The sequence below is a fragment of the Myotis daubentonii genome, chromosome 8, assembly GCF_963259705.1.
Source record: "Myotis daubentonii chromosome 8, mMyoDau2.1, whole genome shotgun sequence".
In the NCBI taxonomy this organism is placed as follows: Eukaryota; Metazoa; Chordata; class Mammalia; order Chiroptera; family Vespertilionidae; genus Myotis; species Myotis daubentonii.
In genome coordinates, this window is record NC_081847.1 from 64,880,434 (window position 1) to 64,904,638 (window position 24,205).

At 47.8% G+C, this 24,205-nt stretch overlaps 1 protein-coding gene across 19 annotated transcripts; it reads left to right on the top strand.

The window, feature by feature from the left end:
- Nucleotides 1–2,799: 2,799 nt before the first annotated feature.
- PRELID3A (PRELI domain containing 3A) lies at nt 2,800–21,480 on the top strand. 19 transcript variants are annotated; one of them, XR_009454155.1, is made up of 7 exons: nt 2,800–2,906; nt 9,207–9,375; nt 10,232–10,321; nt 13,066–13,136; nt 13,243–13,345; nt 14,840–14,994; nt 21,207–21,279. XR_009454155.1 is itself a non-coding variant. In XM_059706678.1 (7 exons), exons 1-6 carry the CDS (start codon nt 2,875–2,877, stop codon nt 14,958–14,960), a joined length of 519 nt encoding a protein of 172 aa, XP_059562661.1. In that variant the 5' UTR covers nt 2,800–2,874; the 3' UTR covers nt 14,961–14,994; nt 21,207–21,269. The 19 variants fall into 19 exon arrangements, 11 of the variants coding, with proteins under 11 accessions (XP_059562661.1, XP_059562662.1, XP_059562658.1 ...); XR_009454156.1 differs by lacking the exon at nt 21,207–21,279 and adding an exon at nt 17,742–17,757; XR_009454153.1 differs by lacking the exon at nt 21,207–21,279 and adding an exon at nt 16,272–16,402.
- Nucleotides 21,481–24,205: the final 2,725 nt, after the last annotated feature.

Consider the following 24,205-nt stretch of genomic DNA (forward strand, 5'->3'; position numbering starts at 1 on the left):
GTGCCTGGGTGATGCCATGTACCTGGAGAGTGAATCCTGGAAGAGGAATTTGCTTAAGGAAGATGCTTTGGCCATGATGAGTTTGAGGTGGGGACCTAGGGACTACTTCATGGGTAACTGGACATATGGGTCCGAAGCTTGGGACAGAAATAAGACAGAGATACAGGTTTGGGAGTTAATAGAAACCAAGAAACTTGGTCAGTTCACTTGAGAGAAGGTGTCGAGTGAGAAAACAGTAGAACACAGGGGAAGAGGAATCTGCAAAGCAGAGAGAGAGAGAAGGAATATGACAGAGTGGTTGCGTGTCATTGAAACCAAGGGGCAGAGTTTCAAGGAGAGAATGCTCAGGAGTTTAAGTGTAGTAGAGAAGTCTAGAAGGAGAAGGACTGACAGTACCCATTAGACTAGAAAATGTCATGGTTTACTGATGACCCTAATGAGAGCAGTTTCAGGAGCCCATTACAGCGTGTTGTGGAATAGATAAGGGGTAAAAAAGTGGGAAGAGCCTTAACTGGTTTGGCTCAGTGTACAGAGAGTGGTCCTTCGGACTGAAGGGTCCCAGGTTCGATTCTGGTCAAGGGCACATGCCTGGGTTGCGGGTTCGATCCCCAGTGTGAGGCATGCAGGAGGCAGCCGATCAATGATTCTCTCTCATCATTGATGTTTCTCTCTCTCTCTCTCTCTCTCTCTCTCTCTCTCTCTCTCTCCTTCCCCCTCCATTCCTCTCTGAAATTAATAAAAATTTTTTAAAAAAGTGGGAAGAGCAACTGTGGACTCTCCCTTTAAGTTTTAGGTGAGAAGTAGGGAGAATATGCACAGTGCTTATAAGGGGATGTAGTAGCTGAAAGATATCTTTCCAATGCTTCACACACACACAGGTTGGCATTTAACACCATCAACTTCGAGAATGCCTAATCCATTCTTTCCCTCAATGCTTCTGAAATGAGAGAAATGACCCTGGTTCTCAAGCCAACAACATGCAGAAGAGGCATTTCAGCCAAAGATAAAGGTTAGGGATGACTTTTGCTCCTGAATTCTCCATTCCTTGGAAATCTTTCCTTAGTTCCCACACCTACTGTGACAAGAACCCATCCAGAGTTGCCTTCCTGTGAGAGGTTTAACCAATGGCAGACTCTATCATCCCATCTTTGCCTGATAGCTATTGGAGAAAATGACTGTATCCTGTGCTTGGTTTAACCTATGGCCAGTCACCCTTTGATTGGCATCTTTCCAGTTCTAACAGAAACCATAAAACTGAAACAACAAAGCAACTGCTGGGGGTCACTGAGTCAGGTCCATGTGTCACCTGGCCGTGAACATACTTGTCTGTCTTGGCTGCTCCTCAGAGTGCATGGCACATACCTGCATCTGGTAACTGCCCTGGGTACACGGGGATTCTGCCCAGCACAGTGTGTGGGGCTTCCATCTCTCTTAGCAGTCCTATGGAATAAGAACATTGTTCTTTCAAACATTTAATTAAAAAGAATAAATCTTTGCCTATTTAAGTGGTGGGTGATTTCTCCTTTGTTTTCTGCAAAACCCAAGTAAGAAAAAAAATCAACCCTCCTGATTCATTTGGGATGAGCATGGGTACAGATTGGTGAAACAGCTCAGGACTTGGGCTCCTCTAAGGATCCACATACAGGTGCAGAGTCAAGGGGGAGATGTTTTTGTGTTGTTTTTAAGTTGAGAAACTTGACATTGGCATAATCAAGGGTGGAATGTGGGGTGAAATGACCAGTGGGTGGAGGAAATAGAAACTATAGAAGGGAAGACCCGTGGAGGGGAGACCAAGGAGAAGAGTGGGGTGGTTGCCTGAGACTAGAGGGTGGGAAGGGAGTTTGGTCAGGGTCTAGATCAGGACAATAGCTACTGTGTTTTGGACACTTGCTATGTATCTGATACCATACTAGGCGTTGACAGCCATTTGTGGTCAACTCAACCACTCTACAGAGACGGGGTCTTAGAGAAGTGAAGCAACTTGCTCAGGGTCATACAATTAGTACGTGGTTACCCACCGTTACACCGCAGAGCCTTTGACCTAGGGAGGCGTGAAGACAGTGGGAGAAGTTGGGAGTCAGTGAGGAGGTTGGGGGAGGATGCTAGCCAGGCTCAAGTCAAGTTTCCATTGAGGGCTTGAATGAAACAGGACACCTGTCATTCCCTGTGCGATAATCTGTAAGATTGTGATCTTTCTCCAGTAGCACAGAGAGCTTGGGCTCGGACCGGAGGAGGCAGACTGCAGACTGTCCAGCATAGAGGGGAGAGAACTGAGGGTCAGTTCTCTGTGAACTGTGGTCTACAGTGCGGAGGTTGGGAGTTGGGGGCAGAAAGGTCTGGAGGAGCTGGTGGAATGGGGGAGGCTGGAGATGGCCACGAGGCTGAAGAGCAGGTGTCACATGCATGTGGTGGTACCCACAGGACGGGCCTGAGGCTGCGCTAAGAGGGCGGTGAATAAGGCCCTTCTCAGCGTGGCTCCTGACTTCCTAGCTTCAACTCCTGCCCTTCTTTCTGGGACCCCACAGTCCAGCCTCACAGGTGACTTGCAGCCCCCCAAGAGCACTGTACCTCCTCATGCTTCTGGGCTTCTGCATATTCTGCTCTCTTTCTCTGGAAAATGCTTCCAGAACAAGCATGGAGGCGCAGCTCCCCAGTCGGCCCCTGCGGCATCCCGCATTCCTATTTTTAGCAGCTGCAGCTCGCATGGTCACCTGACACCCAAGCCCGCGGCTCCCGAGAGCGCCCCGCCCAGGCCCCGCCCCCGCGGCGCCCCGTCCCGCCCAGGCCCCGCCCCCGCGGCGCTGAGACCCGAGCAGCCGGCTACTCCGAGTCTGGAACCGGGAAGCCGCGCTCGGCGGCGGGTGCCGGGCGGCGATGAGGATCTGGAGCTCGGAGCACGTGTTCGGGTGAGGTCGGGCTGCGGGCCGCCGTGGGCTCCGGGCCGGCGCCGGCACTGCCCCCCGCGCCGCTGCGCGAGGCCGAGAACGGCCGGACCCCAGACCCGGCCCTCGCAGAGCCTTCCCTGCCTGGCGTGGACCGTTCCCAGACCGCGGCCTCGGCACCCTGAAAAGAGGCGCAGGCTCTCGGTCCCTTCTAGGGGCGTCGTCAGCTGTTGGATGGAGTCGCCGCCCGGCCGGTGGAGGCCGTGGTGGGATTCCTGACGCGCCGGGGAGGGGGCGGCCTTTCCTTCCGCGGCCCGAGGAGGACGGAGCCGCGGGCGCATCTCAGCTAGTCCTGTAGGGCCCGGAGCGCCCTCCTCGGCGCGCGCCCCTAGCGGGGCGGACGCGGCTGGAGGGGACCCGTCAAGGTGACAGCGCGCCCGCAGCGCCCCCAGGCTGACCTCGCCTACACCCTGCTCTCCTTCGGGCGAGGGGCGTGCGGACCTAGGGAGAGCAGAGGCCTTATTAAGCATTGCAGCAGATCACGAACGTTAAGCATGTTTTAGAAATGCAGGGTCCACGGCGGCCCAGGAGCTCGGGAGGAGCAGATGCGGGGAAAGCAGTGGGGGCTGGGCACGGGGTGCACTTGTGGGCATGGAAGGCCTCCCGGCTAGCACGGAAGCTGGGAGCTATTTAAAAGTGCCTTCGTGACCTAGGTGGTATCTTGGTCTAAGTCATTTATCTGTGACCCACTGAAATCATTCTTTAATATTGTTTAAAAGAATAAAGATTTTTAAATATCTCCCACTCCACTTAGAAAAACAGTTTTTTTGGGGGGGGGGAAATAGTCAACTATAATTAAAAAAATTTTTTTAATGTTTTTAAAAACTTCATGAAATGGAATTGTCATCCTTTGGCCTTTTAAATGTAAAATTATAATTAAAGAATTAACAAGAGGTTAGAACCTCTAAAATTATTTTTAATGAAATCCTTAGACTTGATGGGATCCAATTTTAGTGTTGATTTTTTATTCTCAGTTCTCCCAAGGGTGGGACATAACTGGCACCGTCTAGATGCACAGGGCCGACGTGAAGTCATTGCACACTGTAGAGGCCAGGGCAGTGGGGCTGTTTTGTCATGGAAGAGTTGACAGGGACTGCCCTACAAGTTCGTGAAGTGTTGATTGACAAGCAGAAGTGAATTGTCAACTGTGAAGTCACTATTGGTAAAATTCACTGATTTGAAGTGTACAATTCAATAATTTTTAGTAAATTTAGAGTTGTACAGCCGCCACCACAGGCCAGTTTTAGAACATTTCCATCACCCTATGAAGTCCCCTCGTGCCCATTTGCAGTCACTCTTCACTACCATTGCCAGCCCCAGGCAGCTGCTGGTCTGCTTTCTGTTTCTATAGATTTGCCTTTTCTGGACATTTCATATAAATGGAATCATACAGCATGTGGTCCCGTGTGTCTGTGTTCTCTCATTTAGCATAATTTTATTGAGGTTCGTTTGTGTGGTATCCTGTATCAGTACTTCATTCGTTTTGTATTCCTGGCACCCTGCCCGTGCCTGGCACATAGTAGGTGCTCAGTGAGGGGCTGCGGGATCTGGCTGAGATAAGATGCCATTCCAAAATGAGGGTGGCTGTCCGCCAAAGAACTTTGTCAACACCAAGCCGCTGTGGAGTTGGCACTGATCCCCTGCCATTGATTTTTGAGGTTAAAAGCAAAGGGCCGTAATGAAATTGACAAATGTAGAGTGCAGCTGGCCAAGGACAATGTGGGGTAGGCCCCTGTGGCTGCCAGTTGCGAATGACATAGTCATGTGCGGTGGCACAGCACAAAATGGGAAGCCCAGCTTTCTTGCTTAGTCCGTCAAAAATCACCAATTTATTTTTTTCTTTGAGGGTTATAGATTTCTTTTTATACTTCTTTTATATACTTGTACAGTCAGATAAATATTTGATTGAAAATTAGTATATTTGCTCTGGAAAGGCAAGAAATAAGTAGGCACAAATCCTTTTGATCATATCAAGATTTCTTTCTCTGTCCACATCGCATAGAAACCCCAGGGACTGGAGCTCAGGCACAGCAGAGAGCAACATAAACATGCTGCAGAAACGGAGGCTCCTTGGAGAAAGCCATCTGAATGTAGTGTGTTACCTAGACAGGGTCTAAGATTGTCTAATAGCAATGAAAAATATAGGACTGAAATATAAAAATATAGAAAGGGGCATTTAAAAGTTAATAGGCTTATAAATTTCATCCTCACAGCATTGACTGGGGTTTCAGGTAGACCTATAAAATCTTCAGGAACAGAGCAACACAAGTAGATTTCTGGCAGAGATTCAAGGCCATATACTCTGAATTCGAACAACTACCAGGAAAGGTCTCTAGTAGGTAATGTTCATCTCAGGGAATTAAGGGCTCTGGAGGACATGATGTCCGAAAGCAAACTTGCTTTCTAGCCAGGAGCAGTAAAAGAATACCCCTCCCCTACCTTTTTTTTCTTTAATAAGAAATTGAACATTACAGTTAAGAGTTGAAGCACCCCCCCCACCCCCCCAGTGTGGTACCCCCCCCCCCTCCCCACAGGCAAACAAAATTATGAATTTGGTGGGTATCCCTCTGAAGGTGTGTGTGTGTGTATATATATATATATATATATATATATATATATACACATATATATATATATATTCCATTTCACTACATCTGTGTGGGCATGTGTTTATTGTTTTAAAATAGAAATCAGTGACGTCAGATGTACAGATCTTTTAATAATTTCCTTTCCTCTCAACAGTATGGTTTTGAGATCTGTGTGTGTTGTGTATACACACACGTATATGTAATCATAGCTATATAATGTTCCATTGTATGAATGTGTTGCAATTTATTCTTTCTCTTATTATTTTTTTTTAATTCTTTATTAAGGTATTACAAATGTTTCCCCCCATTAACCCCCTCCCCCACTCATGTTCTCATCCCCCTGTTGTCCATGTCCATTGGTTTGGCTTATATGCATGCATACAAGTCCTTTGGTTGATCTTATTCTTTCTCTTATTGAAAGAACATCATCTCCCCCCTTACCACACATCATACTGCAGTGATCAGCTGTGTATATCTTTTTGGTTCACTTAATCAAGGATCCAGCTAGCCTTAAACCCCTCAGCCTCAGGACTTCTTTATTATCTAAGAAAATATTGGGAGACCCAGACAGTTTTTGTTTATGTGGATTATAGCTATCTATATTTACCGTATTAGAAATTAAAACTGACAAATGATATTTGTTAATGAATTAAAATGAACCATAAAACTATTACATGAACATAACACTTTTTATTTTGCAACCCTCTATTTTCCAAAATACCCCCCAAATTAGTAAGAAAAGTGATATTATTTTTTATGCTAATTTCTATAGTGTCTGACTTAATAAAAGGTGGCTTGATATTCATATCTTGCTTCTGCATTCAGTGTTTACAGTCTTGTTTTGTTTGAAGTATATGAATAAAATCCAGCCTCACATAGTGTGTGAATAAAACACTGGAAAAGGTAGGAGTATTTTAATAGTCTTTTAAAGTAATTGTGGCTATTTTTTGCTACTACAACAAAACAAGTGTAAAATCTGAAACCAGAATGACCAGAGTAATTGCCCTGTCCAAAATTTTAAATGAGTCTCTCACTGTTGTATGATTTTGTGGCATCCGGCACTGGTCATTGGGAGTATATGGGTTTACCCGGTTATAATATGGGGCCTCATGGGAGTGGATACAAGTTTTTGAAATTTTCACTCAAAACTCAAATGTTATCTTTGGCAACAAATACTATCAGTTGTTTTCCTGGAAGTCATGGGCCCATTTCATTGATTTTTGAGAAAATGTCTGCCAGATAACCAGTTAGTAGAAGCGAGGAGCGTGGAAGGAAGCAGCCAGCTGGGCCCACCACCCACAGCTGCCCAGCACTTCCCCGCCTCCTTAGACAGCTAAGTGCTCCAGGCGTTCTTCCCACGACCCAGCGTTTTTATGTCTTACATTTGTGCTTACTGTAATTCCTTCTTAGTGTTTGCTGAAGACGGTGGCATCTGGGCTAAATTGGCAAGGGTTGGTGAGGTTTATCGGGGCTTATCAATTATAGAACAGGCTCCTCTAGACACTAGAGCAGCGGTTCTCAACCTGTGGGTCGCGACCCCTTTGGGGGTCGAACGACCCTTTCACAGGGGTCGCCTAAGACCATCAGAAAACACATATTTTCGACGGTCTTAGGAACCGAGACACCGCTCCACTATCCATCTCCAGGCGGGTCCACCCACATGCGTATTAAAGGGTCGCGGCATTAGGAAGGTTGAGAACCACTGCTCTAGAGGGATATAAAACACCGTGAAGTCCTCTGAGTACTACTAGGAATAATTTTGTACTCCGGGGAATAATTTTGTTATATAAGTTGTTTAGGTTTAGGGCTAAGCATAGTGGGGTATCTAATCCCAGTATGGGTCTTAGCTTTCTTGTGGTCAGAATATTAAAAGAAAAGTACTCAGGGGTTTAGATGTAATCAGATATAATTTTACTCTTTCATCGTGGATAATCTTAAGAAAGGTGGCATGGTTTCCCCGAGTGCAGAGCAGTGAGCAGTGGCCATGAGTGTGGTTTGGGGCCCTGGCTTTAATTCGTGGGGAGAGGCCAGCAGTCTTACCCGCCAATGCTTTTGAAGCGTAAATGTCAGTTGAGTGAAAAAGGCAAATCATGTCTTAGTAGCATCATGAAGCAGTTTTGACCCCGCAGACCTCCTGAAAGAGTATGGGAGCCTCTGGGTGTGTGCACCGCGCTCAGATGTGGTTCTAGACTTGCTTCAAGTGGGGGGTGCAGGTGACTTTGCCTTGTTTGTGGCTGCCCTCATCCTTTTTTTTTTTTTTTTAATATATTTTATTGATTTTTTACAGAGAGGAAGGAGAGAGAGAGAGAGTTAGAAACATCGATGAGAGAGAAACATCGATCAGCTGCCTCCTGCACATCTCCTACTGGGGATGTGCCCGCAACCCAGGTACATGCCCTTGACCGGAATCAAACCCGGGACCCTTCAGTCCGCAGGCCGACGCTCTATCCACTGAGCCAAACCGGTTTCGGCCCCTCATCCTTTTTTAAAAAACTTGCTGTTAGGGAAATTTCAAAAGTATGCAAAAGTGAAGACTAGAATGACAAGGCCCAGTGCCATCTTCCAGGTCGACAGTTCCCCTCTCGCAGCCAGTCTGGTTTCACGTGTCCCCACCTACTGTTCTTCCCTCCAATTTATTATAGACAAATCCCAGATGTCCTATAATTTAATACCACCCCTTGTCTCTACACCAGTGGTTCTCAACCTTCCTAATGCCGCGACCCTTTAATACAGTTCCTCATGTAGTGGTGACCCCCAATTTCATTGTTAGAAATTGAACATAAAGCATAGTGATTAATCACAAAAACAATATGTAATTATATATGTGTTTTCCTATGGTCTTAGGCGACCCCTGTGAAAGGGTCGTTCGACCCCCAAAGGGGTCGCGACCCACAGGTTGAGAACTGCTGCTCTACACCCTCGCTGTGCATAGAGCGGGGCCTTGGTTATGCCTTCCCACTTCCCAGTGTGGGCAGGGAATGAGGCCTCCCACTGCCCTCGGGTTAGCGGCCCTGCAATGGGGCAGAGGCCTCGCGCCCTGAGGATGGGTTCCCACTCCACCATGGCCACCGTGAGCCAAGCCTTTAGTCACTGCAGCAGTGCAGGCAAGAGTCCGAAAAGGTACCCGCTCCCTCGAGTTTCTTTCATCACCTGATGGAACAGCAGGGGAGGGCAGGTGACAGACTAGGGGTGGGGAGAATTGTCTACCTGCTCAGAAGCCCTAAACTAAAGCTTTTATCTCTTTAAGGACTGGAGGGAGGGTGGGAGAGGGAGGAGGAAGTGCGGGAACAGGAAAAATGCTGAGCCACGGCCCCAGCCCCAGGCCCCAGTGGCGAGGAGGCCTGTGCGAGCTTCTGGACCGGGAATGCAGACCAGATGAGATGGGCATGAGCACAGCTGCCAGGGACCCGGGTTCTTGTTCGTGCCCCAGGTTCCTGGTGCAGCCTGGTGGCAAAGCCTTCTGATTGCCTCTGGTCGGCTCAGCACGATCCCAGGATCCAGGATGTAGGTCGGAGCTGGACTTCTGATATATATTTGTTGGCTATGCCTTTAATTAAAGAAAAAACTTTATTCATTTCACTCTGTGGCACACAGCATCTCTGGCTCCCAGCGCCACTCTGGCACACGCTACAAAAGGTTTGCTTGCTTATGCCGAGTGATTGTATTTTCCCTCCAGCCACCCATGGGACACGGTCATCAAGGCTGCTATGAGGAAGTACCCGAATCCGATGAATCCCTGCGTGGTGGGAGTCGATGTGCTGGAGCGCAGTGTGGACCGCTGCGGCCGGCTGCACAGCCACCGCCTCCTCAGCACCGAGTGGGGGCTGCCCGCCCTCGTGAAAGCGGTGAGCCCACAGCTGCTTGTCCCCGCTGGTACCTGCCCGGCCCGCTACACCTGCACCACCCAGCTGGTGCCGGCTTTGCTCCCACTACACCTGCACCACCCTGCCTACACCCACTCTGCCCCCAGCTGGCACCATCTGCAGGAAATGACTCCCTCCCCTTAGAGCGCCCACGCGGGATTTCTAGGAAGCCCAAGAGATGGTTTATTCCTCTGCCAACGTCATGAAACGGTCCATCTCCATGGTCCTGACACACCTCCTGACTCTCGGCCTGGCTCCGCCCTCAGCCCCCGCCAGCACAGAATCCCCTCCCGCCTTGCTCCACGGTGTCGCATCTGTTGGGCTGCCAAAATGAAACACCACAGATTTGGGGGCTTAAACCACAGACATTTTCTCTGTTTTGGAGGCTGGAAGTCCAAGAGCAAGGTGCCGGCAGGGTAGTTTCCTCTGAGGACCGTGAGGGATGGGTCTGTTCTAGCTTCTCCTTGGCTCAAAGACACCTGCCCGCCCACCACCTCCTCACATGGTTGACCCTTGCCCACCCCAGAACTCTGCATGGCACCCTTCCTCCCTCCCAGGCTCTGCCACTGGCAGAGGGGCCTTCTCTGCACTCCTGCCCCCCACCCCCATTTTCTTTTTCATCAAAGCATTCATTACTGTCATAAACTCAAGTCTACTTGAATTCATTCATTGGTCCAGTGTCTCACCCACCTGCTACAACAGAAACCTGAAGTTACCGCACAGGTTCATGGCGCACCCCCACCCGTATACAAATGAGTAAATGAAACGGTGTTTTGTGTTTGATGCTACAGAATGACAGTGTAACATACCATTATGCTAGTTTTGCTTTGTTTTTTAGATTTTGGGAACCAGTAGGACTTTAACATACATCAGAGAACATTCTGTTGTGGATCCAGTGGAAAAGAAAATGGAACTTTGTTCCACCAATGTAAGCAATGGCCCTAGGATGAGAAAGGTGCTTGGTATGTCTTGGTGATGGTGCGTAATGGCTTCACTTAACTTGATGTTCAGCCCACCTTTGGTCTGAGTGATCGCCTATTTTTTATAGGTGAACTTATTTAGTAGTATGTTACCTTTTTATTCCAGGACAATAAGTGTCTAGAAAAATGCACATAATGATAAACTGTCACAAAGTGACACACCTGTATAACCAGCGGACAGATAGAGGCAGAAAGTGACTGCCCCGCCCCCAATAACCTCTATCCTGACTCCCATTAGAAAGGGTGATTTTAAAAAATATATTTTATTGATTTTTTACAGAGAGGAAGGGAGAGGGATAGAGAGTCAGAAACATCGATGAGAGAGAAACATCGATCAGCTGCCTCCTGCACACCCCCCACTGGGGATGTGCCTGCAACCAAGGTACATGCCCTTGACCGGAATCGAACTTGAGACCCTTCAGTCCACAGGCCGATGCTCTATCCCCTGAGCCAAACCGGTTAGGGCTGGAAAGGGTGATTTTTAGCAGTAATTTCATTTTTCTTTGAATTTAGCAGAAATTTTAAAAGCAACTTTCCTCCTTCACCCCCTCTCACTTCTCTCAATTAGAGAAATGTACATTGGCTTAATGCACATTCAAAAACATGTTGGGGAGAGTGCACCAGCTGGGAACATGGTTTACTCTATGAAATCTCACTGTGGGTTGTGTCTCTGCGTGTGGAAGGTTAGGTTCTGAGCCGCTTACAGCGTTTGACATAGCACCCCCGACCGTTCCCTCGTCCCGGGCAGCCCTGCTGTGAAAGTCACAGGGAGGCTCGCAGGTGTGTCCCTTCATCGGCCAAAGCTGACAAGTTACATATTCTGTTTTCTCTCCTCTACTTGGAAAATTCCACTCCGTCCTTCGCAAAAGTTTAGTTTTCGTAAAGAAGGACGGTTCATGCTACCGTGAGGCCCAGTGGAAAGGACATAGGGCATGGCGTAGGACAGTTGTGAACCGTATCCTGAAATTATCATGGAATGGTTGTATGACTGCATGTGTTCCTTACTAACCTTTTCTGGCTCCCACATTCCTTGTCTTAAAAAGAAAAAAGAACAAATCTCATAGTATTGTTACGAGGATTAATGAAGGGAAATAGGTTTATAAAACACAGCAGGCATAAACATATTGCACATAAAAAGGTAATAGCTAATCGGAGTTTAATTGTTAATGTTGGTAAATATTTCCATACACTGCATTCACTGTAACTAATGAGCTTGTGACTACCCTGTACACAATAGGAGGACAGATTTCCCTGCTAACCACTTTGCCGGAACACTGAGGCCCGGCTGGGAGCTCAGTGAAAGATGATTACATGAGAAAGTATAGTGCTTCAAGTTTATCATTGCTGGAAGATTACATTGCCTTTGACCACTTGAACTTTTTTTTTTTAAAAAAAGCTCTTATATTGGAATTGGCTCTTTGCTAAGAGAGTAAATTGAGTTAAACAAAGATGAAATTCCATTGTCCGCCACATGTGGCTATTTCCATTTCAATTCATTAGGATTAAGTAAAATTAACAATTCAGTTCCCCTGCACACTAACCATATTCCAAGTGTTCACTGGCCACACACATTTAGTGACTTCGACAATGAACAGCTCAGAGATAGAACATTTCATATATATATATTGATTTCAGAGAGGGAGGGAGAGGGAGAGGGAGATAGAAAAATAAATGATGAGAGAGAATCACTGATCGGCTGCCTCCTGCACAGCCCCTACTGGGGATCGAGCCCAAAACTCAGGCATGTGCCTGATCAGGAATTGAACTGTGACCTCCTGGTTCATAGGTGGACACTCAACCACTGAGCCACGCTGGCTGGGCAGGACATTGCTAATATTACAGAAAATTCTGTGGGACCGTGCTGTTCTAGAGCTCCAGTTTTCAAATAGTTTTTAATAGAAAATATTTAAAATGTACATGGGGGGGGGTGGCTAGTTGGTTTACTGGACATAGCCCTGAGGAGATACCTATATACTTTGCTCTCACAGTGTGTGCAGACTCAGGGCGCTGCCCTGCAAAACCCCAGGACACAGTGTCCCAAAGCCAGAGCCTGCCCCTGATGGGCGAGAAGCCTCTGCTCATTTACCTGTATGCTAGCCCAGGAATATTTTGTCCTTTTTTGGCTGAGGGTTTGGAAGTTTGAAAATATAGGTTCCCTCACTATCCCAAAAGTAGAGTGTTCCTATAAAACCTTAGGTAAGCCGAAATGGTGTAACGTGAAGGAGCAGTTTCATTAGGACACATCTTGGTAACGATGCACAAAATAAATGGAGATAAAGCGCAGGTGCTCACAGACAGTTCGCAGCTCCGGCCGGGGCTTGCTGCTGAGGTGCTGAGCGTGGCTCCTGAACACTGTTTTTGCTTGTCACCTTTTTTCATAAAAGCAAAGATCCTCTTCAAATTTCTACCAGTTAGCAAAAACAGGGACTGATGTAGGTCTTTCCTAAAAGCAAAGAAGCGAATGCAAACTTTCAAAAAGTGGGGGCTGCTGTCCCTGGAAGGCCAGGCCCAGCTCAGGTTTGGGTGGAGAGAGCCAGGACCCGGTTTCCCCGGGACTTCATACGGTGGTGCCTTCTGGGTCAAAATGTTTCTCCTGTTCTGGCTCCAGTAGGTGCTGTTTGGGGGACGGGCGGATGGTTTGGGAAGAAACGGAAGAGACGTAGAACCTAAAGCCATTGTTCCTTTTTTTAAGATCACACTCACAAACTTCGTGTCGGTGAACGAGAGGTTGGTGTACACGCCCCATCCGAAGAACCCTGACATGTACGTGGCCTCGCCCGGCTTCCACACGTTCAACTCCAGGGTGAGGGCGGGCGGAGCCTCCCCCCTCGGAGGGCCGCTCAGCCTTGTGCTTCTTGCTCCTCTGCAGGACGGTGCTCACGCAGGAAGCCATCATCACCGTGAAGGGGATCAGCCTTGGCAGCTACCTGGAAGGCTTAATGGCCAACACAATATCATCCAACGCAAAGAAGGTACGCTCTCCGCCCGGCCCCGTGCGCGCTCTGGCTGCTAGGCCCAGGGGAAGCGGGGGAAATGCGAGGTCCCGTCGTCCATGCGTGCGGGGCCCGCTGTCTAGTTTAGCTTGTACTGCTGCATCATGTTCCACATTTACCTTCAACACTGGCAGCAAGGGAGGCGTGCCCATCCGAGGGAAAAGTGCAGGGTCAAGCCAGCCGAGGCGAAGAGCTGAAATAACAGGCTCAGTTATTAAACAACCCCACACGTTAAATGATGTGTGTTTACGTCATCAGGCAGGGTATGCGGGATTTTCCCCGGTTTCCTATTTCATAGGCGTTATGTAGCTTTGGCCCCACCTCTCCATTTGCAAGCTTTCCCTGGAGGCAGCTGGCATTCCCTGGCAGGGCTGGGGAGTGAGCTTGGTGGAGGTGAGAGGAGAAAGGATGTACCCGGGAGGCCATCCTGTCCGGGTCCCTGGGTGGAGGACTCAGCCTCAGGGACTATCCTGGAGTCCAGGTCGCCTTCCTCTGCAGCAGAAGAGAGAGCGGGGATGTGTGCGAGTTCAAGGTCAAGCCTGCCGCTCACCAGGGCAGGGCCTGGCTTTTCACCTTAGCTTACTTCACAGGCTCCCACCTTCCCCAGGCGTCACCCTCCCCTTCTCTCCCTTTGTCTCAGTCAGAAGTGATGCCTCATGTTGGTCATCAGCTGCTGTCTAAGCCGTACTTCCCTTCCTACCATGCTTAAGTCAGATCCTAGCGGAAAACTATTTTTGCTCACATTTAATCTAGAAGAGCCAGTCTGCCCCACTGTTTAGAAAAATCCAGATCTGAGAAATGTATGCAGTCGCTTAGCTCGGTTCAGGGAAGGTGGAACCACAGTGCCTCAAGCTGCACGCATTGTGTCCCCAGTGCAAGCCCTGGGGGGAGGGGAGGACAGCCTTACTGACCCGTGTGTCCAGGGTCTGGCTTAGGGCAGGCACTCTCCGGTTTGTGAAAAAACAAGGAGGAAGTCAATACTGGGTGAGGCCAAAGCCACCTCAGACCTTTTATGAGAAAAATCAGGGTCAACTCAGTGCAGCCAAACACAGTTCTTTCACTTACCTTAGGGGTTATTGTGTTGAAGGCCTGGTAGAGAATCAGCCCTCCCTCTAGCTATAGTTATGATTTGACAGAATCGCTGGTCAGCGGGGAGATGCCTGGGAGAGCTGGTAGGCTGAGGGTGGGCACAGGAGATGGGAGATGGGGCATCAGGTCATCTGGGATTCGGGAGCCAGAGCTTTGGGATAACGCATGGAGGCCAGGAGGGTGGCTGCCCTTTCCCCTCGCCCTGCTCTCAGGAGGCGGCGGTGCGGGTGAGGGGAGCCAGTGTCAGTATAGCCAACCTGGTGCAGGAATTTTAGGCAGAGTGCATACCCCCTAATTTCGAATTTGAGACACTGCCTGCTTACAGGGAAAGATTGCTCGCAAATGGTGACTGTTGTATCTGTAAAACTGCCATTTAAATCACAGGCTTGCAGCTGCCGCTGCAGGAGGCAGAGCTCTTACTCCATGTTGAAACCCTTCTGTGTTGCTCCAGGGGTGGGCTGCTATTGAGTGGATAATTGAAAATCCTGAAAGCGCTGTGAGCTAACGGGGCCTGCACCTGCGCCTCATGATGAACAGTGGTAACTACATATTCGTTAACCTGGTTGAGACTAGCTGCTTGCTAACCACGTGCATGGTGTGCGGTGCGGAAGCGGTCTGTGAGCTGGAGCTGCATGCGGGTCCACCCCTGTACTCCACAGTGTCTTCTGTAGTGAGAAGACATCACTAGGTCCGTCCTCGTCCTCATCCATCTCCTCGTTTCATGGCAGGATTTGTTTTCAAGGGAAACCTGAGTACTTGTCATCTTGTCTCTAATGAAGTACTGGCTTACATCTCCTACAGCAGTGGTCAGCAAACTGAGGCTCGCAAGCCACATGCGGCTCTTTGGCCCCTTGAGTGCGGCTCTTCCACAAAATACCACGTGTGGGCGCGCATGTACAGTGCGATTGAAACTTCACGGCCCATGCGCAGAAGTCGGTATTTTGTGGAAGAGCCGCACTCAAGGGGCCAAAGAGCCGCATGTGGCTGGCGAGCCGCAGTTGGCCGACCACTGTCCTACAGCCTGTGCAGAGTACAGAGCTTTCATTAGTAGGCCCAGACAGTGTGAAAGGCTGGGTAACGGGAGGACTGTTTCATTTGGAGTGGGATTTGAATATTTGACATGTTCTTATGAAGACTACTCTGTGCCCTGGCGCCAGCGCTGAGAGGAGAAAGTGGGCCCACCTTCTCACTCCCTGCAAGCCAGCCCCCGGCCATGCACCTGCTGCTGGCCGTTTCCTTTTAGTGGCAAAAGCATCTCCTTGAGCTACCCAAACACCCCTTGGTTCCCTAGGCCAGCAGTGGCTGGATTGTCAACATGGATTTGACACTTAATGGTCAGCAGTGATCTTCATATCTCATAAGAAAGTCAGAGTTTCCTGCTGCCTTCTGTTTGTGGGATCCTTACACTCCTGCCTTGAAACTCCTCACCCTGTTGACTCTCTCCGCTGTGCTGCTCTGGGACCCGCTGCCCGCGGTTGGTCTGTCTGCGGACTGTCTGCAGCACCTGGGTATACATTTGGTGCCTCAGTCAGCAGACGACAGCCGCGGGGCGGGGTTCAGGCTTCTTTAAGAACTTCTTGCTGATTTTTCTTAAGTCGTTGAGGTTGAGGTTTGCCATACGCCTTTACCTTGAACCCAAGGTCATGGTCTGCAGCTGATCCTCTTTCCTTCCATGGATGCACCGCTAAGGTGACCACTGGGTGAGCACGGTGTGTGTGGGCAGTGTGGTGTGTGGGATGGTGTCAGTTTGAGTTGTGGACTCTGCACATTCAATTTCCTCATACACTGGAGCTAAACTGCCTCAATCTTTCATCAGATGCCCCAAAAATCAAAGAGGAAATAAAGAAAGGAAGAAAGAAGCGAGTCCTGAATACGATTCAAGGGCCCAGTCTGGGAGAGGTGTGGAATCTGCTGGAATCCACCTCCTGCCTGCTCACAGCCTCCGCCAGGCTCCTCCGTGGTGACCCCAGGACAGGAAGCTCGGCCGAGGTGCAGAAGGAGCTCCTCTGTTGCAGAGTGAGACCCAGAGGAAGAAGACCTCTCACAGGAGGAGGACAGGGGCCACGGAGCTGCCACTTCGTCATCCTGATTGCCGAGCCGGGTCCTGGGAGCCGGCCCTGCCCACAGCCCAGCCGCCCCCATGCCAGCGTTTAGTCAGACTGTTCTTGTGCCTTTGTCTGTTTTCTCCTTAGCAACAGCTCCGGGCTCTTTCTTGCCAGTTCTTGGGAAAGCACCAAATAGCTTTTCTCTTTTCAGATCACTGCCCGTTTCCCTCCCCTGCCTCTTAAATAACAGTCTTCACCACCAGTCCCTTCACACATAGCTGGTTACCATCTGCCGTTTCAGATGGTGTTGCCATGGGCCCCTCTCTTCCCCTCATCACTGCGCAAATCTGTACACGCTAGAGCAGGGGCGTCCCTCCCCCTCCAACGGTGACATGTGTGGTTGACAGGACCATGAGCTCTCCAATCAGAGGCAGAATTGGTCAGGAGAGCAAAGCTCTGTCCTGGGCCTGCACCTCGTCTGTCCTGCCATCTGGGACCAGCGACCCCAAGTGCTGAAGGCCAGGGTCCCTTCTCCCCATTCAGACCTGTCCTCATGGAGAACCACTGCTATCCTGTTAGCTTGACGGCACTTCCCAAATTGGGAGTTTTCATTTTCCCGTTTTCAAAAGTAAAATGTACAATCTCTTTCAATATCTTTCAAATTATAAAACCTTTAGAGAAGGGCCCCTCCATAAAGGATGGGTAGAACCTCTGTTTCACTGTTTTATTAGGTATTGCTTTTTGTTTGATAATAGCACTTCCAATCCAACATGAAATTACTCATTTTTATTTTATTAGACTATTTTATGCATAAAGCTTAAGGCAAAATAGAGTTTTTATGTCAAAAACAAACACTCTTACCCCTTCTGCACTGCAAGGTTCGCCCCTTCTAAGAGGACTCTGAACCCTTGGCTGTTTCTGCCATTTACTGCTAGATTTCTAAATAAATAGGCATATTCTGCTTTTTTCTTGATTCAGTAATTTTAGATGTGGTCTGTTGACTTCCCATGGTGGTGGGTTATTATTTTATCTCTTACAGCTTCTCTCCCTCCCCCACTTCCCCAGTACAGCTGTATTGTAATGTGTGGTTAAAAGCACATTCAGAAATTCCAACGTTTTGAAAATATACTACTATTACTTTTTAACAAGCCAGATGTAAATACCAGAATTATGTTTTCTGCTATAAGTTTTTTCCCTTGACGGTAATACTAATCTCATTCTCTTCATTATTTATTTCTTAGAAGTCTGGCCGAGCCCTCCTACACTCTTCACCCCTCGCTGCAATGCCCCGCGACATCGTCTCCACAGGGCGTCCTCTCCCGCTTCCCTGGCGCTGCCCTTCCTGGGAGCCTGGTCTCGCTCGCTCTCCTGTGGCCCGGCAGCCGCAGGCTGTCTTCACTCCGGGCACTTCGTAGGCCTGGAGCCTTGTCTCCTGGGTTCCCTGCCTCTTCTCTTCCCGGCTCCCGACTGGAAAGGACTCTTGTGGTAGTGCCTAGGCCAGTGACGGCGAACCTTTTGAGCTCGGTGTGTCAGCGTTTTGAAAAACCCTAACTTAACTCTGGTGCCGTGTCACATTTAGAAATTTTTTGATATTTGCAGCCATAGTAAAACAAAGACTTATATTTTTGATATTTATCTTATATATTTAAATGCCATTTAACAAAGAAAAATCAACCAAAAAAATGAGTTCGCGTGTCACCTCTGACATGTGTGTCATAGGTTCGCCATCACTGGCCTAGGACTGAGCACATCTGAAAATGCCTCTTCTGTTCTCACGCTTCATTTACGATGCTAGATAGAAAATGCTTTCCCTCGGAAGTGTGGAGGCATTGCTCCATGGTTTTGCACTCTGGTTCTTGGTCTCCGCATGGGGCTTTTTTTCTCTCTCAAAGCTTTTAGGATCTTTTTATCTCTGATCTGGGAAATTTCATACGGCTAAGCCTGGCTTGAAGTGATCTTTTAAAATTCACTGTGTTGTATGTGTTGAATTCCTGTTTTTGATATTATAATTATATAAGATGTTATTAGGGGAAAGTGGGTGAAAGGTACACGGGGCATTCCTGTACCATCTTTGCAGCTTCCTATGGATCTATAATAATGTCAAAATTCAAAGTTAAAAAAATATATAGTGGCATCATGGAAAATGGCAGTGGTGGTGCTCCAAGAATCAGGCCCTCCAATGAAACAACCAATAAGCTGGCAAAATTGACAGAATCAACTTGTTAGTTTATTTTGTTCATTAGATTCTGCATATGAGTGAAATCACATGGTACTTGTCTTTCTCTGACTGGCTTATTTCACTTAGCGTAATGTTCTCCAGGTCCATCCATGCTGTCGCAAAGGGTACGATTTCCTCCTCCTTATGGTTGAGTATAATTCCGTTGTGTAAATGTACCACAGCTTTTTTACTCACTCACCTACTGATGGGCACTTGGGCTGCTTCTAAATCTTGGCTATCCTATCTAATAAAGAGGGAATATGCTAATTGACCTTCATGCCGTCGCAAAGATGGTGGCGCCCAGTCCCCTCAGCCCCCCAGCCGCCAGGGCTGGCCCGAGGCACAGGCATGCCTCGAATGGTGGCTGCCCAGCCGCCCAGGGCCGCCCTAGGCTCAGGTAACCAGGGCTGCCCGAGGCTTGTGCAGCAGCAGAGGTGTGATGGGGCGTCGCCTTCCCCTGATCGCCAGGTTGCCTCCCGCCCCTGAGGGCTCCTGGACCATGAGAGGGGGCAGGCTGGGCTGAGGAACCCCCCTCCAGTGCATGAATTTTCATGCACCGGGCCTCTAGTTGTAAATAATGCTGCAATGAACACATGGGTACATATACTCCTTCAAATTAGAGTTTTGGGTTTCTTTGGATATATTCCTGGAATTGTAATCACTGGGTCATAAAGCACTTCCATTTTTAATTTTTTGAGGAAACTCCATACTATTTTCCACAGTGACTGCACCAATCTGCATTCCCACCAGCAGTGCACTAGGGTTCCCTTTTCTCCACATCCTTGCCAACACTTGTTTGTTGATTTATTGATAATAGCCATTCTGATAGGTGTGAAGTGATTTTAATTTGCATTTCTCTGATGATTAGGACATTGAGCACCTTTTTATATGTCTATAGGCCGTGTGTATGTCCTTTTTGGAGAAGTGTCTATTCAGGTCCTTTGCCCTTAAAAAAAAAAAAATCCTCACCTGAGGATATGTTTATTGATTTTTAGAGAGACGTTTCTCTGAAGAAGATATGGAAAAGAACAAGCATTGACAAAGATGTGGAGAAACTGGAAACTTGGTGCATGCTGGTGGTCATGTAAAATGGTGTTGCCACTCCATGCCTAGTTATATACTCAAAACTATTGAAAACAAGTACCCAAATATAGGAATGTTCACAGGAGAATTCATAGCCAAAAGGTGGAGACAACCCAGTGTTTTTCAGCTGATAAATGGATAAACTAAATGCGGTGTATCCATACACTGGAATATATTTCAGCCACAAAAAGGAACGAAGTGCTGACACATATTACAACACGGGTGAATCTCCAAAACATTACGCTAAGTAAAAGAAGCCATGCACAGCAGGCTGCGTACTGTGTGGTTTCATTTGCACACGGTATCTAGAATGGGTAAAGCTGTTTACCCATCAAAGCAGATTGGTGTTTGCCAGGAGGTCAGGGGAGGCACACGTGGGGGAGACTGCTTAATGGGTACGGGATTTCCTTTTGGAGTGATGGAAATGTATGTTTTGAAATGAGATAGAAGTGATGGTTGCACAACACTAAATGTACTACATACCTCTGAAGGTATACTTTAAAATGGGTAAGGTATGTGAATTTCATCTCAGTAAAAAATAAGGAAATATATAGTTTTAAACAAATATTTTATATATATATACATATATATATATATAATAAAGCTGAGGTCAAGTTAAAAAAATCATTGTGTGGGGAACTTGGTGGTCTTGGATCTGGTAATGATTTATTTGATAATTTCTCTACCATTCTCTCTTACTTTTACTGGAAGGAAGTCCGCCTTAGTCATGTGTTAAGCCTCCTGGATTGATCTTGTCATTTTCTTATACTTTCTCTCCTCTTTTCCTACCTTCTGGGAGATTTCCTGGATGTTATCTTACAACCCTTTCACTCACTTTTATTTTGGCAAATTGCATTTTTAATTTCTCAATCTCTGTTGGTTATAGCATCCCGTTCTTGCTTCACAGATGTAGGGGCTTCCCTCCTCTCCCTGCAGAAGTAAATGTGGAGCAAAGCTTTCTCCTTACCGCCCCGTCTCCTCCACGTCCCTTTACATTGGAGGCTCTCCGATGTGGGCTCACACTGACGTTCCCCAAGCGAAGCTCCAGGTGCAGAGCAAGGTCACCGCCAGCTGGGCTCCACCCAGGGTGGCCACCAGAGGGTGTCCTGTGGCTGTTTTTTTGACCCAACTACTTTCCTCTAGAATGGCTCAGTGTCTCTCAACAAGACTCCTCAACCTATTGGGGTGTGTGGAGGGTTCCCAGGGACCCAAGAGCCCAGCTGTGAAATCCTCCCCCTTCAGCCTGTCCCTGCCCTTCCCTGCGTCCTCTTCTCTGGACACTCCCCAGGCTCTGAATGGTGGTGTCTGACCCACTCTGCCACGTCACTGCTCCCCACGTGGTGGGTGGGAGGTTGCTGACTCGGCGTGGTTGCTGAAGTTTGTGTTTCTGTTCTTTTCCTTGTAGTTCTATGGACTTTTCGGAGACAAGGGCAGAAGGTCCTTTCCCCACCATCTTGTATCACCTTTATAAACAACACAAATTTTAAAAATACATAAAAGCAATGCATGTCTATGATTTAAAGAAAAATATAGGCGTGTCTGTAAGGGTAAAAGCCTCCCTTGGAGAGGAAGAACGGCTGGCCTCTGCCAGTTGACTCCCAGATTTTACAAATGTTTGGTGCATATAGAAGTATGTGTGTAAGTTTCTCTTCTATTAAACACGGATGGATCATACTGTATGCACTGTTTTGTGTCCGACTTTTTTTCTGCTTTTAAGCACCACTCTCTTGAAAGTTCCCTCTTGAGGATTAGCTGTATAGCACCAAAGTCTTCATTCTTGAGAGATTTGAGGGCTCCTTGCAGACAAGCCCCGATTGTAAAGGCGGTGGGTGCAGACAGCATCTGGTGCTCTGCGGCAAACGCAGGCCGCCCTCGCGGCATGCTTCCCCTGGACACTGCCCGAACCCTTCCTCCAGCGACAACCTCTTGTTCCACTCGTAAGTCGCTCTGTATGACCGCCCAGAGACAGTGCTCCAAAAATTGTCATGGAAGGAGTTCTGTCCCACAGGGAAATCTAGAGACTTGTGGTTTGGGAAACCATGTTCTGAAGCCAGGATGGGTCAGGCAGTCAGCCACCTGAATCCTGCACGATGGGGAAGGCGAGCGGAGGTCCCGGGCAGCTGTGGACAAAGACTGCTTTTCGGGGCGAGGACAGTTGTACTTGTAGGTTATTTGGCCACTTCAGAGTTTTGGTGGAGTGGAGTAAAAATAAGCACATACATGTGTTGGGTTTTGTTTTGTTTTTATCCTCCTAGGCTTTTCATTATCAATCAATATTGTTTTCCTTAGGGTCAGCCACTAAGTAAGAAAGCAATAGTGATTATTTTCAGAATTTGTTTCGTGTAATGCAGTTTGGCTTTAGGACTTGGTCTGGTTTTGGTCTGGACATGGGTTCAGTATTTATTTGTGCAACTCTATTTGGAATTCACCATCAGCACAAAATATGTTTTATGATAAGACATTGTGAAAGCTGGGTGCAGATAGCCATGTGAAATTTAACCTGGACTTCTAATTGAAGAAAGTATTCAAAAGCTCAACTTTCATCATATAGTCTTGTTTCATAATGATCACCTGTCTGCACTGCTATGGCTCCACAGCTCATTTTTTCACAAGCAGAAATTCCTTGCTCAGAGATAAAAATTTCCCAATGGGGACTATTGGGGAGGTCAAATCAGGTTGATTCAGGCCATGCCCAGCTCAGAGTTGAGTAGAGACTAAGATAGGCTTCTGGTCTGAGTGCTCCAATCTGAATTTTGTGATACAAACCACATGCAGAAATAAATTGGATTTTATTATAAAAATAAAATTTAAAAAATAAATAAAAAGTAAGAAATAAATGTAGACACAGCCCCCTGGGAGGCTCCTCAGTGCTGTTCTCTCGCCCGGCATTCATCCTCCTCCCTGGGCTGTGGACACTTATCAGAGGGCACATTCGTGGTTAATGCAGCCGGGAAACACAGGAAAGGGACTCGAGAAAGGGAGTGACTTTGCTACATCTTGGCCTATGGCTTACCTTTATTCTGTTTGTTTTTGGTGGAAAGGTTTTTTGTTTACTAAACAAGAATTAATTTAAATCTTTGATATCCTTTTCCCAGAAACCAAAATATGAGAGTGAAAAAGGGAACGGCTTCCTCACACTCTCTAGCCTAGCATTCAGATAGAAGTTCCTTGTGAGTTTGGATCCTCACGTTTGCTGATCATGGACCATGGATATCCCCGAGGCTTCCTCAGGAAAAGGCTGTTTCACAGCCGGGCACAGTGGTTTTAAACAGTGGAGCCCAAGGTTGCCCTGGGCGCTGGTTAACACTGCTGACTGATTTCAGGCCGTGAGCCTCAGGGGTCATCAGGTCTGGGCTGGGGCGCTCACCAGGCCCAGGGGCACTGCCACTCCCATCGCGTGCCTGGTGCGCTGCCGCTGACGGGACAGGACTGGTTTCCTGTTCTACCAGTGCCGCAACCGTTCTGCACGCACACTTTATTTACCAGATTTCATTGTCTTCCACTGACCACAGCCCTTAGAATTAATGTAGGAGATGGTTGTTAATGATATGTATATAGAAAGTAATATAAAGCATCCCTATTTCATTTTGGTTTCTGAACATGAAAAGGGATACAATTTTCCTTATTTATGTCTTGATCAAATCAACCAGATTAAGTATTTTAGAGGAGAAATGACTGTCACACAAACTAGTTACTTTGATAATGTCGTATTACTGGCCTAAAGTTTCATTATTTTGCCAAAAGCATAGAAATAAATCCAGAATTCAGCTGCCTTTCCTTTGTTCCCAGTGTTATCTTCCTGTGATGGTGTTCCCTGAGTTTGGTAGGAATAAATGAATGTGTTAGTCACTGTGTGAACTCTTCAGATAAACCAGGGCTGTGAGCCCCCCTGGCCATCCTGGGCGCTGTGTGTCTGAGCCTGCCTTCTGGTCAGGCTGCCACTGCCGCACCCTGACTGTAGAAGCAATGCCTGGAGCACTCTGGAGTCACAGGCTTCCCTTCTTGTAGGAAAAGTGATGGTGATATTGTTGTAATTAGCTAGTTATTAATAATAGAAAAGGACCAAAGGGAAGGCCAGACATTAGAGACATGTCATGTGGGCAGCTTCACCAGGAAGCTGCAATGTCACACTCCCCAGGGAACCACCGGCCATTCCCCACAGATCACTGGGGAAGGGTCCAACGAAGGGAGATGGGCCACGTGCAGTAAAGTTGGGGTGACCGAGGGAAGGCACTCGTCAATCAAACCTGAAAACAAAGATCATTGGCCAGAATGAGCAGGGCCACTGCAAACCCACAAAATTTGGGAATACATAATCCCCTAAACAAAGGAATTCTCTCTTGTTGCTCTGGGTTCATGGGCTCTCTTGTTCCTGCTTCCTTGTATTCACCGGTGTTTTCTCAT

What these genes read in the sequence shown, in the direction of transcription:
- PRELID3A (XM_059706670.1), top strand. Translation starts at nt 2,875, where the DNA reads ATGAGGATCTGGAGCTCGGAGCACGTGTTCGG. An exon ending in TGCCCGCCCTCGTGAAAGCG is followed by an intron (nt 9,376 to 10,231) that starts GTGAGCCCACAG and finishes TTTGTTTTTTAG; the next exon opens with ATTTTGGGAACCAGTAGGAC. An exon ending in TGGAACTTTGTTCCACCAAT is followed by an intron (nt 10,322 to 13,242) that starts GTAAGCAATGGC and finishes GCTCCTCTGCAG; the next exon opens with GACGGTGCTCACGCAGGAAG.